General features: G+C 43.2%; 1 protein-coding gene across 1 annotated transcript in view; it reads right to left on the bottom strand.

The window, feature by feature from the left end:
- Window positions 1-685: 685 nt before the first annotated feature.
- MYH13 (myosin heavy chain 13) overlaps window positions 686-14,196 on the bottom strand; it is a gene marked incomplete at its 5' end in the record, with an annotated part of 53,058 nt that continues 39,547 nt past the window's right edge. Inside the window, 12 exons of the mRNA XM_079134054.1 lie at window positions 686-727; window positions 1,148-1,282; window positions 2,728-2,823; window positions 2,922-3,026; window positions 5,181-5,351; window positions 5,628-5,753; window positions 7,627-7,830; window positions 7,903-8,211; window positions 9,320-9,444; window positions 10,089-10,254; window positions 11,242-11,425; window positions 12,427-12,623. Coding sequence (XP_078990180.1) covers window positions 713-727; window positions 1,148-1,282; window positions 2,728-2,823; window positions 2,922-3,026; window positions 5,181-5,351; window positions 5,628-5,753; window positions 7,627-7,830; window positions 7,903-8,211; window positions 9,320-9,444; window positions 10,089-10,254; window positions 11,242-11,425; window positions 12,427-12,623 — 1,833 coding nt within the window. The 3' untranslated portion in view covers window positions 686-712. The remainder of the gene's footprint in view (window positions 728-1,147; window positions 1,283-2,727; window positions 2,824-2,921; window positions 3,027-5,180; window positions 5,352-5,627; window positions 5,754-7,626; window positions 7,831-7,902; window positions 8,212-9,319; window positions 9,445-10,088; window positions 10,255-11,241; window positions 11,426-12,426; window positions 12,624-14,196) is intronic.

Here is a 14,196-nt window from a genome sequence, read left to right as displayed (position 1 = left end):
CTGCCTCAGCCTCCTGAGTCACTGCAACTCTAGGCGTGTGCCCTTGCTCCCAGTTCCATGCTGTCCTCCATGATGGCTGTACCAGTTTATGTTCTCATCATCAGTGCACAGGATTCCCTTTCCTCTACATCCATGTTATTATCTTTTGTCTTTTGTTCTTCCTTATCTCTATGTCCTTATTATCTCTTGTCCTTTGTTGTCACTTTTTTCTCTTTCCAGTAGTAGCAATTCTAATAGGGGTGATAGAGTCTTCATATTTATTTATTTATTAATCTTTAATTTTTTGTGGTGCTGGAGATAAAAACTGGGGTATCGCACATGCCAGGCTAGCACTCTAACACTGTGCTACCCCCCTAGCTGAGTCTTTATTTTGAAATGTTTATGAAAGCTGGTGATTTACCTGGCAGTGGGGTAGATTTTCACCTTGTTTTACTTGGATCAAGGAAGCTCTACTTTCACATCCCTTACTTTCTCAATATTTACAGTAGAGCAGGCAAGTATCTAAAAATCAGCCCCATAGAAGAGGAATGAACTCCAGTGTCCCTATCTATAAATTGAAGGAGAAAATGGAAAACTGAATTTGCAAAAATTATGAATTCATGACAACAAACACGGCAGAGCCAACGTTCAAGTATTCAGGAGAATTTATTTCTCATGCATTTTCCCTCCATTCTCCCAGAGGTGTCCCATGGCAACGAGCCTCAGGAGGGCCTCATTCTTCCATCTTCTGTAGAAGAAAAAAAATGTACACAGGAAAGGAGTCAAACTCACTGGGAGGCTGAGCAGTGCCTTCAGGTGGAGCAGATGGAAAGGCTGGAACTTCAGAAAAAGGGCATTAAGATATGGCTTTGTCTCCCTTGGCACATTGTGAAAAACAAACCAGTCAAGCTACTGGAGACAGGACAAGTCCTTGAAAAGCGAGAGCCTTCTTGGACAGCATCTCTAGTGACAGGCAGAGACAGGGATAACATGTCTGTCCCCTTGTGCCTCCTGCTCATTCTCCCAGGAGCCTAGAATGTGGGAGTCTTTGCTAAAATAGTAGCATATGTGAGTGCATGAGAAGCAGGGATGAGGGGACCCACAGGCATCCTCCAAGCTGTCCCTGGGTGTTCTGTTTGTCCCCTGTGTCTCAGGTGTCTGCTCTTACCTGCCCCCCCACATCACGGCTCTTGGCTCTCAGCTTGTTGACTTGGGACTCAGCGATGTCCGCCCTCTCCTCAGCCTCCTCCAGCTCATGCTGGACCCTCCGGCACCTGGACAGCTGCGTGTTAGCTTGCTCCTCCTAAAGGGGAGATGGAGGTATGAGGCTGTGAAGCCTCTCAGTATGACTCCGTGGCTCTAGGGAGCTGGAGGACCAGGAGGTTGTGAGCCGGGATTACCTGATAGCAGGGAGGAAAGGCAGGCTGAGTTCTCCAGAGGGTGTACACTGGGCTGACCTCGCAGGTGCTGCTGTCCCTCCAAGCCCCACCCATGTGACCCTGAACCCCTTCTCTATGCTATCTCACCCACAGAGATTTTTGCAGGAGACACAAGTCTAAAGTTCTCAAAAGCACCAGAAGGTCTCAGAGACCACTGGCCTAGGTCCCCTTTGTCCTATCCTCTGCCGAGTACCATGTGTCTGGGGCCAGAGCATGGTAGGGGTCTATTTGAGGGATATCTAAAGGTTCCTGGCTTAAGTGGTCTCTTGGGCACCCCTCCAGCCTGACCAATCTTGGTGAGATTGCAAATCCAATGTGTATGATCTCTCCCTCAATTTAACCAATTAAAATATGCTTCTTTGAGGTGAGGATGGAACTGACCAGGCTTCTAGGCAGAAAAAGAGCAACGAGAGAAGTCATCTGCTTAGACATGTGTCTAGGGAAGGGGCCTCTAAATTCTATTCCTCATGACACTCTTCCTGAGAGAAGCTCTGCATGCAATAAGAAAATCCCAAAGTCAATTAAGTGTAGGAAATGCTACATGATAGAATGCCTCTTCCACTGTAGGGAGTTAATCACATATTACTTACAAAATCTGAGAAACTCTTGAAGTAAAGCAACCAGTTTAACTTTATTTAACCCAGAGTGTCCCGAGGGCTATTTCTATAAAAGAAAAAGTTATTCCTCCTCCTGGTCCTTGCTTCCTGCCCCTCACATCCCTCAGACCTAATGTCCCAGAAGATACTTTGGAAAACACTGGGTTCAGCCCATCCCATTTCTTCCCTGTTGGTTTCACCTCTTTGATCAAGGGGCAGATCCACAGGGACGGAAGGGAGTGCTGGGAGTGGAGGAGGATGAGAAGGGTGGAGGAGGTGGGGACGAGGGAGAGTAGGGTGTGGTGATGGTGTGCATTAAGATGAGGTGTCTCAGGGAAGGTGGAGGGGTGGCAGGTGGGGTGGTTAGGGAGAGTTGGGGTGATACAAAGCCAGCAAGGTGGGCTAAGATGCTCCACAATGGATAGAGTAGTCAGAGCGGGGTGGGATGGAGTGAGGTGGTGAGGGTTGAATGTGGGGGATGGCGGTGACTGGCCAAGTGAAGGGGATGGAGGTAAAAGGCACAGAGGTGGTGAGGTGGAGGTTTGTGAAAACCAGGGGAGTGAGCAGAACAGGTATCTCTGGGTTCATACTTGCCAATGCAAACTCAGGACAGACCCTCTGCAGCTGATACTAAACAAGCACCTGTTCCCACTCAGGATTTGTGGGGGCACCAGCCAGGTGTGTGGGTGCTCCTGGGGGTCTCCTATACTCACCGCCTCCTCCGCCTGCCTCTTGTAAGACTTCACTTTGGACTGCAGCTTGTCCACCAGGTCCTGGAGTCGGAGGATATTCTTGCGGTCCTCCTCAGCCTGCAAATAGGGTATCTGTGACAGGGTCCCACAAACCTACAGCTCCTATTTATGGGGTCTGGTCCATGCAGCATTCATGGAGGTTTTTGAGACTCCACCTGGTAAGTCATCTCCTTGACTTTGCGTTCGTATTTGTGGGCCCCCTTCAGAGCTTCGGCTCCCCGCTTCTGCTCGGAATCCAGCTCGCTTTCCAACTCCCGCACCTGGGAAGGATGAAGAGAAGGCAGAAGTGAAGTCAGAGCTCCCAGCCTTCTTTCACAGACTCACATGCCGGTCTCTTTCAGATGAACTCAAGACTCCCTAATTATATTTTGCAAAGATGTCTCTTCCTAAGACGTGGGAGCCATTTTTATCCACTGGGATACCACTAGACCATCAGTGGCTTTGTGTAATTTAGAACAAGATGTCTTCTTTGGGCAGAGGCACAGAGCTTGGCAGCTGGGTTAGGATTGGCAAAGATGCTCCTTCCTCTGGATTCCTACAGTTTGGCAAGGCATCACAGGCTGGACTTCAGCTTCAACTTGACTCCATAGGTGAAACCTGCATGACCACTTAAGGTGGTCATGATTCCTGATGAAGTAAGGAAGTAGAAGCCAAGGGGAAGTAAAAGGTATGTTCAGACTCCAGGTCCAGTTGATGGACCCAGAGCAATTCAGTTGCCATCATGGAGTCTGATGATCATCACTTAGGATAGAAATGATCCTTCCAGCCCAGTCTACCTCAAATGTAGGGATAAAACTAGATAAAGTATGTGAAAGTATTTTTAGAGGGCTAAAGTGCTGCACAGGTATTGTTAATGTCACAGTTGCTTCTGCCTTTTCTGAGTCTTGAAGGGAGAGGCAGTCACGGAGAACTCAGTTCCCCAACTGTGATCCCAATGACACCACTCAGCAAGATCCAACTGGGGATATAATCCCAGTGGCTCTAGAGGAGGCAACTCTGGACTTGGAGACTCGCTCGATCGACTTTGAAAGTTCCCAGTGGAATCTGCTTACTCTGGCAACTATTCCAAAAAGATCCCCACACATTCTACTTCATGGACCCTGGGAACTGTCTTCCATCAGGCTCTGCAAAACATTTTTTTCCTTGAAATTGCTCTGTAGGTCTTTGCATGGTTTATGGAACTCAGTTGACGGGACAGCTGGGATTGGAGGACAGTCAATGTGCCTCACAGCACCAGAGGGAGGGTGGCCTAGGACCCTCAATCAACCCAGAAATCACAGAACCACAGAGGGCAACAGGGTCCTAATCCTTCCCTCATGGGGAGGGATGCATGAGAAGGGTAAGCCTAAGCTCCTTTTAATGGAATAGGACTGGGAATAATTGCAAGTAAGCACTTAAGGAATTTGAGGGGAAGTTCTAAATTCCCTGGTGTTTACTTTTATCTATGACCTTGTTGTTTTTAGCAAAAATTTTTAAAAAATCCTTTCATATTTAAATAAACTGTGTGCCTGGTGACCATATCTAGAGAGGTTGGTATGAAGAAAGATGAGATTTCCTGCTAGGAAAAGTTGTTTCCTTCTCTTTTCCTCCTCCTCATCCTCTTTCCCTCCCACTCTTTCATTTCTGGTCTCCCTGGGACAATAGAGACCTTCTAACAACCTCCTTCTAACCTCCTCCTCATAGCCCTTCTCTAAAATGTCAATTGCCCATTAAAAAAATAAATAAATAAAATAAAATAAAATAAACCATCACAGGTCTAAGGAGAAAATCAAGGGTAGAGGAAATAAAGAAAACAGTCAACAAAGAAACAAAACAAATGTAAAAGAATCTTCCAGATAAAGAACAGACAGGACTTCCAGTGTTGGGGGGGTTAATCTTTTCTGGTGCATTAACTTAGAAGAAGTACCAATTGCTTTCCTTTTGGGATGGAGTGGGAAATACACCAGAATCACAGACTACATTTAGAGACTAGAAATGCTGGATGAGACCTGAGAGGGGGAGACTACAGATTTTATGTAGGATGGACCATCATTTATCAAAATGAATATCGGTCCAAAATGTAAATTATAATAAAATGTGTATTTTTATGATTATAAAGTTTATTTTTCTCACTTATGTATGTAGATATGAGTCTACATGAAAAACAGAAAATGAATATTAAAAGACACTATCCCAATACAGATACCAAGGCATCAGCATATCAAAATGGATTTGTGTGTGTTGGGTGCAGGGACAGGTCGGAGAGAATAGGTGGAGATTTGACTCCCAGGGAGTTTTGCAAGTAGTTCTGAGGCTACCTTTGCAGTCTATCAGCAGTCACTTTCCTACCAGATTAATTTCTGGATCATGGTTTTGCTTGGGGAAGCTAAACTGGATGTCACTTCAAGAGTCAGAGTCCTCTAAAACCACCCTACCCTGGCCTCCAGTTTCTGGATCTGCTTCTTGCCGCCCTTCAGTGCCAGCTGCTCAGCCTCATCCAGGCGGTGCTGCAGGTCCTTCACTGTCTGCTCCAGGTTCTTCTTCATCCGCTCCAGGTGGGCGCTGGTGTCCTGCTCCTTCTTCAACTCCTCAGCCATCATGGCGGCCTGGTCAAGTTCATGGGACATATCAGTGAACAATCCACCCATCCCTACCCAGAGCATATGGATGATGCTGTTAAAGCTGGTCTTGTGCATCATATTGAATGCCCCCTGCCTTCCTTAGACCAGTTATCATGGTCCACTTTGCCTCTTTAATGACTCCACCTCACATGAGCCACCACTACCTGCACTCATAAGGAGATGAAACCTACTTGCCATGCCCTGGCTTGGAAGCCCTCTTTCTCAATTTCAATCAGCATCTGAATAGAGAACAGTGCTTACATCTGTGATGGCCTTCTTGGCCTTCTCTTCTGCATTCCTGGACTCCTGGATGGAGTTCTCCACCTCTGCCTGGCACTGAGCCAAGTCAGCCTCCAGTTTTTTCTTGGTATTTATCAGGCTTGTGTTCTACAAGAAAAATTAGGAATCAGAGGTGATCATTTTATTCGAGCACTTGAAACAAGGGAAAGGGTGGGATAGTAAGTAATATGTAATATGTGTAATTATGTTCCATTGCTTTTTCACATGGGTGGTCTGTTAAATACCGTATCATCCTCACCAGAACAGAAAGTCCTGAAACAGATCCAAAACTGAACATCAAAAAAATTGAGTTAATGATAAAGGTGGGATTTTGAATATTTAAGGATAGATTATTCAATAAAAGGCATTGGAACAAGGGAATTATTGATGATATAACTACATCACATGAAAAGTAATTCTAATAATCAAAATATACCATACATAGAATTGAAAGGAAAATGACAAACTAAAAAATATTTGCAACATATATTATGGGAAAATATTCTTTTCCTTATGATATAAATAAGACAAATCAATAAAAGTGGCATGGAATACAAGTAGCAAAAACACAAGAAGAAATATAACACACAACAAAATGATGAAGTGACTTCACATCACTAGTAATAAATACTAAAAATCCCAATGAAGTATTTTTCAACAATAAAACTGATGAAGATTTAAGAAATAATAGTTAGGGACTTTGAGAATTTGTAGGAAAGAGCCCTCACATAGTTTCCAATTGGAAGAAAAATTGAGACAACTTTGTTAAGGAACAATTTACAATGCATTATGAATATCTTTATTGTTTTGACCCTGAAATTTTACTTCTAGAAATTTATTTACATCTGGAAATATCAAGACAATAGTAATAGTAGATGTATGTGAAAATTTAGTTAGGAGCACATATATTACAATGTTCTTTCTAATAGTAAAAATTTTATTGGGAACAATCTAAATTAACCAACCACAGAGGATTAATTAAAGTGCCATAATATACCACTATAGTAGCCTGTTTTCCAGCCAATGAAAATCATATCATAGATGATTTAAAGAGGTAGAAATAAGTTCATGACACATTATTAAATGAAAGCAATAGGTTACTAAAGATTGAACCCAGTTTTATAAAAAAAAAAATGTGTTTATGTAATTCACAAGGGCCTAAGAATAAGAAACTCTGAAATGTTAACAGTATGGTTGATTTTTTTTTTTCTTCTCTGCGTTTGCTAATATTTTCTATTTTATAACACAACTTCTTAAAAATTTCCTTAAAAAATAAAAATAGTTATTTTGAAAGAAAATCCTAATATTCTCGGGTTTCAGCTTAAGTGGCATAGGCTAAGCATTCTAATTCAAATGTCTGAAATCTGAAAAGGATTTGAAACTCAAAACCTTCTTACAACCAGTGGAAAATTCCACATTTAACCTTATGTGATAGGTCATTGTCAAAACTCAGGCGCCCTAAACATTCTATAGAATTTCCTTCACACTATGTGTACGCAGTGAATATAAAACAAATGAGTTTCATGTTTAGATTTGGGCCCCATCCCCAATATATCTCTTTATGTGTGTGCAAATATTTCCAAATTCTTAACAATTTGAAATTAGAACATATCTAGTCCCAAGTACTTTTGGAGGATAAGGGATACTCAATCTGTACTTCCCCTGTGAAGCCTTCTCCAGGGGCTTTAGGCAATAATATAATTCGTGCTTGCTCTGATTCCCCTTCAACATGCATGACCTTGTGTCTTTATCTTTGTATAAAAGAAAACTCAGGAATCTGTCAATCAAGAGTCCAAGTTTACCCATCAGTGGTTTTGTCTTGACCACTCGTCTGGGAGGAGTGGGGCCTGGTTTCTACCTACTCCTGGTGAACCTTGAGCGGAGGCACGCTGGAGGAGGGTGTGCAGAGATTCCTGGGCCCGCGGAAGGCCCTACCTGCACTCACCACCATGGGCCTAGAGCCTAGCGAAGGAGGACGCACCTGGGAGTGCAGCAGCTGCACTCGGTCGCTGGCATCGAGCAGCTCCTGTTCCGACAACCTGCGGGTCCTCTCTGTCTGCTCCAGGGCCACCTTCATCTCCTCCAGCTCCTCCTGCAGGAGACCATTCCTGCGTTCCACGATGGCTAGCTGTTCCTTGAGGTCCTCATTGCTCCTTAAGGCATCATCCAAGTGCAGCTGGGAATCCTACAGGGGAAACCAGGAGTGAAGCCAGAGCTGCAGGACAGGCTGACGAGCGAGGGAGTGGGCGGTGCTCACCTTGAGCTGGCCCTGGACAGTGCGCAGGTGTTTCTGGGTCTCAGCCACCTGGCGGTTGGAATGACCCAGCTGGATCTCCATTTCGTTGAGGTCGCCCTCCATCTTCTTCTTCAGCCTCAGGGCGTCATTCCGGCTCCGGATTTCAGCGTCCAGCACGCTCTGCATGGCCTCTGCGGCCCGCTGGCTGTTTCTTTTTAGCTGCTCAATTTCTTCATCCTTCTCAGTGACCTTGCGGTCAAGCTCAGATTTTACCTGGCTTAGCTCTAGCTGGACGCGCAATATCTTGCTCTCCTCGTGTTCCAAGGAACCCTGAGGAGAGCAAAGGAGCAATTGGGAGAGCTGTGGACATCACCTCTTGAATGGACATTTTCATCCCTAGTGTAGTAAAATGGATATTGTATACCTATTTCACAGATGAAGGGAACAATATTCAGAGGTTTGAGTATTTGACTTGCTCCCGATTATCCCTAATGGTGGGGTAACACTTTATATCTTGAGCATCCTTTGGAATTAATAAAAAATATGATGGGTATCTGTTTTAATAATAATCGTAATTCAAATAAAAATTTGATGGTTGGGTGTCTGTTTTAATAATATCTGTACTTCAAGAACTAACCTATCTTTTTTTTTTTTTGTATTTAATTGTATTTTCTACAATGGCAGGGAAAGTGCTTTTCTGTTATCCTGTGTTAGCTCAAATTTTTCTAGAAACATCATCACCAATTTGTCCCGCTCTGTACATGACCTGCTCTGGTATTTAGAGGGGCTTTGGGATGCTTACATGCCCTCTTTGTAGCATCTGTGAAATGGATAAGAATAACATACATACACTAATACATACTATATGTATACATGTATATGCATACACACATCTATAATGTACATATGTATAGGTACATATGTACATTATGTATACATGTGTACATACATACACAAAGGTCTGTTGTTGTGAGACTTAAATAAATTATATATGTAAAGGGCTTACAACCGTGTCTGGCCCATAATAAATTGTAAACATATTAATCATTATTATGGATCCAGGGCTCATAAATTTGAACTTTACATCTGGGTCTATTTTGATTATACAGAATTTTGTGCATGACCCTATGTTAAACATAAAACTGAGCTGGATTTCAGAATGTTTGCTGATTGATTTTTATTTTTTCTTCTTGTGGGGGAAATATTGAGGACACAATGAACACATTTACTTTCCAAAGAGGACATGAGCTAGAGAGGGTTCTCGGGAGACAATGCAGCAGAGCTTAGATTTTTAAGCCGCAGGGATGGCTGAAGGTTCTTCCCAATGGAGACTCTGAGCCTCCTGGCAGGAAGGTACCTCTATGGGTGCACAAGGGCATCCTTTCAGTTTCCTGTTTTCCTGAACTTCCCAGTGTCCTATCCCAGACAAGCCACTTGCCTCCACCTCTTCCAAGGCAGCCTGGAGATCGGACTTTTCCTGCTCCACTTGCTTCTTGGTCTTTTCCACTTCCTGAAGGTTCTTGCCAGTTTCTGCAATCTGCTCGGTTAAGTCAGAAATCTCTTCTGCAAAGGACAGGCTTGATTTAGGCTGTTTCAACAGACTCCAGCTTATAGCATAGGCATTTGCCAGGCAATTTAGGGGTTGGCAGCTCACTCATGACATTTATATAGGAGAGAATACACGGAAGTCATTCAGATGAGGTGTTGGTAAGACCCAGATGTGTTGTCTCACCTGAACTATGCAGAGGAATGAGCGACAAGGATAGAACACTTTATAAATCCTAAACTTTACAAAGAATGCAAGAGGATCACAGAGAGAGCCAGAAAATTCATAAACTGGCAGAGGCTTTAGAAAGCACTGGATCTGGTTTTCTAATTTTTTAGGGCAAAAGTCTGAGGTCCGAAGGGCTTTAGTGACATGCTCAAAGATGCAAAGCCACTAAGAATCCCTGAAGGGTCTTGTTCTCTAAAAAACAGTGGGCATAGTAACCCATTGTGCCTTTAGTTCTTAAAATAAGACTTAGCCATTCCTATGCCTTATATTAAGGCATAGGATCTGAGCCCTGGGGCTGGCTGAGCAAATGTGATGCATGATGGGAGAGGATTTTGTAGGGCAGTGGGAAGGAGTAGGCTTGGGCAAATGAGGGAAATGGATGGCAGGAGGAGAAGGAGAAATATTACATGGTTGGGGCCCCAAGAGAGCTCACCTTGCAGATTTTTGTTCTCCCGCTTCAGCGTCTCTAACTGATCCACTACCTCTTCATAAGCATTCCTCATCTTGAAGATTTCAGTACTAAGTGACCTGGACTCTTTCTGAGCAGCTTCCAGCTCAGCTTGACTCTCATCCAGTTTTTGTTTCCATTCTGCAAGGACCTGGGAGATGATAAAGGGACATGTGAGAAGCAGAAGGGACTGGGGGACTTGAAAGAAGGGACTGCTCAAACAAGAGCTGGCTGCAATGCCAAGGTTTCCCTCTTTCATCTTTGGGCACCAAAGAAAGAGGGCATGTCCTGCTCTGGACCAGTGGCTGCAAACTCTGCTCTTCTGGATTCTTTTATTGTTTATTTATTTTGTGGTACCGGGGATGATATCCGGAGTACCCTACCACTGAGCTACATCCCTGCCCTTTTTGCTTTTTATTTTGAGAAGGGTCTTTCTAAATTGCTCAGTGAGGCCTCAAAACTTACAAGCCTCCTGCCTCAGCCTCCCAAGTAGCTAGGATTACAAGTGTGCACCGTGGTGCCTGGTGTCTGCTAGATCTTAAAGATATACATTGAGTATCCCTGATTTGAAGTTCTTGGGATCAGAAGTGTTTCAGACTTCAGATTCTTCCGAAATTGGTTGTGTGTGTGTGTGTGTGTGTGTGTGTGTGTGTGTGTGTGTACATAATCTCATTGTATATTTTGGGGGTGAGGCCCAAGTCTATATACAACATTTATTAATGTTTCATACACAGCTTATACAGTTAGCCTGAAGTTAATTTCACACAACATTTTTAGTACATGTGCATTTTAATTGCAAACTATCACATGAGGGCAGTCTGGAATTTTTCTCTTGGGGCATAATATTAATGCTCAAAAATTTTTGGATTTTGAAACATTTTGGATATTTGGATTAGGATATTTGGATTGGATATTTGGATTACCTGTATTACAATCTCAGTGTAATCTGAATCAGCTGTGATTAAAATTAAAATTCCCTTCAGAGGGACTGTCACAAAAGTAGAGAGACCGGGACTCCTCCAAACTGGGAATTAATTCTCTAGCTGGGGGCCTTGTCGGATGTGTGTGCATCTCACACATCTAAGCGTGAAAGGCTGCAGCTCTGGCCACCACCTCCATTAAGCAGTTGGGGAAGGACCTTATCGAAGTTCCTCTGCTTCTTGTCCAGAGCGGCGCAGGCTGTGTTGGCCCGCTCCAGATCCAGCATCAGGTCGTCCACTTCTCCCTGAAGCCTCTGCTTGGTTTTCTCCAAGGAAGCACACTTAGAGTTCGCAGTCTCTGTATTCTCCTCTGCCTCCTGTAGCCTCTGGGCCAATTTCTTCCTAAGAGAACCAGATTTTTTTTGTCTTGGCAAAAGTGGGATATTTCTGAATGTACATGTCAGATTGAAAAAGAATTGTCTGGAAGGGATTGAGCAAGACTTAGCATTTAAGTGGAAAGGATCCAAGTACAGCCATATATCACACAATGACATGTCACAGAACACATACAACTGTGGTTCCATAAAATTGGAATGAAGCTGAAAAATTTAGATCTCCTAGTGACGTGGTATCTATTGTAATGTGTGGTGAAATGCATTACTCATATGTTTATGGTGATGCTGTTACAAACAAACCTACTGTGCTGCCAGTCATACAAAGGTATAATACATACATTTATATACAGCACATAGTACCTGATGGTGATGATAAACAATTCTGCTAATGGGTTATATATTTATTATGCTATACTTTGTGTATGTGTGTGTGTGTGTGTGTGTGGTGCTAGAGATTGAACCCACAGCCTTCGCATGCTAGGCAAGCTGTCTACCACTAAGCTGTACCACCAGACCTATTTTATCCTTGTTACTGTTCTTTTAGAGTAACTTACAAAAAAGTTTACTGTAAAACAGTACATCCTCTGGTGCCATCAGCAGCCTCACACATCCTGTGTTTATCATGTATCCTGATCACATCAAGAAGACATATTGAGTGATTGGCCTATACTATCTAGGTTTGTGTAAGTGAATTGCAAGTTGTTTGTACAACAAGGGAAATTACCTAATGACTTGTCTCTCAGAACATATTGCTGTCATTAAGCAACATGACTATTTCCTGAATAATCCTAAAATGCTTGGTGACAAAGAAGGTCCCCAAGAAGCTTCCAATGGAGCCAGGTGAAACAGACATTTCCCCGGAGGAAGAGGGAGACCCCAAGAGGATGGGGACACTATCTGAATGGTTAAGAAATTATAACAAGAGACTCTCTCCAGGTAGGAACTCCTCTCTGCCTCCTAGGGAGGGTCCTGGGGTCACCTCCCCTATTGTAACCTTAGAGCCCATACTTGGCCTCCTCCAGCTCCTCTGTGCGCTGGATGGCATCCGTCTCATACTTGGTCCTCCACTGGGCAACCTCACTGTTGGCCTTGGACAGTGCCCTCTGCAGTTCGGCTTTGCCTTCCTGCTCCTCCTCATACTGCTCCCGCAGCAGGTCACAGTCATGGCGGGAGGACTGCAGGGCGTGGGCCAGCGCATTCTTGGCCTAGGAATTACAGTGATGACAAATTGCAAAAAAAAGTGACTCTTTTCCAAGTTAAGGTATTTTCATTGAAATAGCTTTTCCCTAACTTGGATCATTCCCATACTGTTTTCAAATTTTGCCATGTCAGCATATTGCCTGTTTAATTTTCTTAAGTTTGCTCCTTAATTATATTTTACAAGATGTATTTATAAAGTAAACTATTACACAACAGTAAGTAGAAAACAATTAGCATTTGCCATAAACACCAGGTAACCATAAGAACAAATGCAATGGCAATAAGCAGTATTATCACTGCTTATCTTGGCACTGTTGCTTGCTATGACTCTGTGTCTAAAGGCTACTTTCTATTGCTTAATAAAGTAAATAAGCAAATTCTCAAGAGTTGTCCAAATTGAGAACTTTTTCCTGGATGTAATCCGAAGGATTGAAACCATATTAAAATGGGAACAATTTTCTCACTACTTGATGCATTGTTATTATTGAGCATTTTTGGTGTCATCAGTGGGATGTGTCCTCACACTGGGGACTGTGGAAATGGGCTGCATTGTTTCCATGGCTCCACCTCCTATTCCAAGCAATAAAGGACATGCCCAGAGGCCTCTGCAGTCACTCACTGCCATCTGGACAGGGTGAAAGTTTAACTCTAGCAGCTATAATGATTGCAAAACACCTTCCAGTGCTACCATCAAAGAAGAGTTCTGTTGACTCTGTGCAATCGTTTGTACATTTTAATCATTTAAAAAAAACACAAATAAACTACAAAACACTACCTAAGAAGGAAAACTTACTATTGTTGTTTCCTGGCTAAAGGAAAGCCTCATTCCTACAGTGCACCTTCTCATTACTTGTTTGGAATCTGGTTCTCAACACTCCCCCCTTCCCTTCAGTCTACTGAAAACCTTTATTGTGGAATAGAAATACAGGAAGTAAATATAGCACTTCTTCTTTTTCAGAAGGGAAAAATGGAACTTGGGGAAATTTCTAAAAGATTGCCCTATACGTCTTCACCAGTGCATAGTAACCCCAGCTTTCCCTTTATGCAGTTTTGTGGACTTATGGATTCCTATTCCAAAAATTGAACACATATCAGTAACATTTACTGAGTGTCTGGTATGCACACTGTTCTACTGGGACTGAACCTAATGTGTGCTGTGACAATGTGGGAAAATTATTCCTGCTCTTCAGGAGTGTACAGGTTAGTGGGGAGACATGTATTTTAGACATAAGTATCTAAATTTTGGAATCAAGGACATGATGATGTTCATGCTTATGCAAATATCTCAAGGGTGTCCCCCAAACCATATAGTCTTTTGGGAGAAAGGGTATTTAGAAGCAGGTATTATAGGAGGTTGCCCACAAAGGGTAATGAAGAAGAAAGAATTCAAGTGGCTAGGATGAATCACTGGGCAGAGGTGAGCATATCAGCGGAGTGATGGGGAGGAGGTATCCCTGGATGAAGAGGGAAGTATCCAACCACCCTGTGGAGAACAGAGGTGCCCAGAGATGAGAAAGGAAATCCAATGTTCAAGGTACTTTAACCTTAAGAAACAGGTTCTCACCGCACAATAAGGCA

Source organism: Sciurus vulgaris, assembly GCF_902686455.1.
Source record: "Sciurus vulgaris genome assembly, chromosome: 3".
NCBI lineage: Eukaryota > Metazoa > Chordata > Mammalia > Rodentia > Sciuridae > Sciurus > Sciurus vulgaris.
Note: the sequence above shows the minus strand (reverse complement) of the source record. Positions and strands in the feature narration are given on the sequence as shown.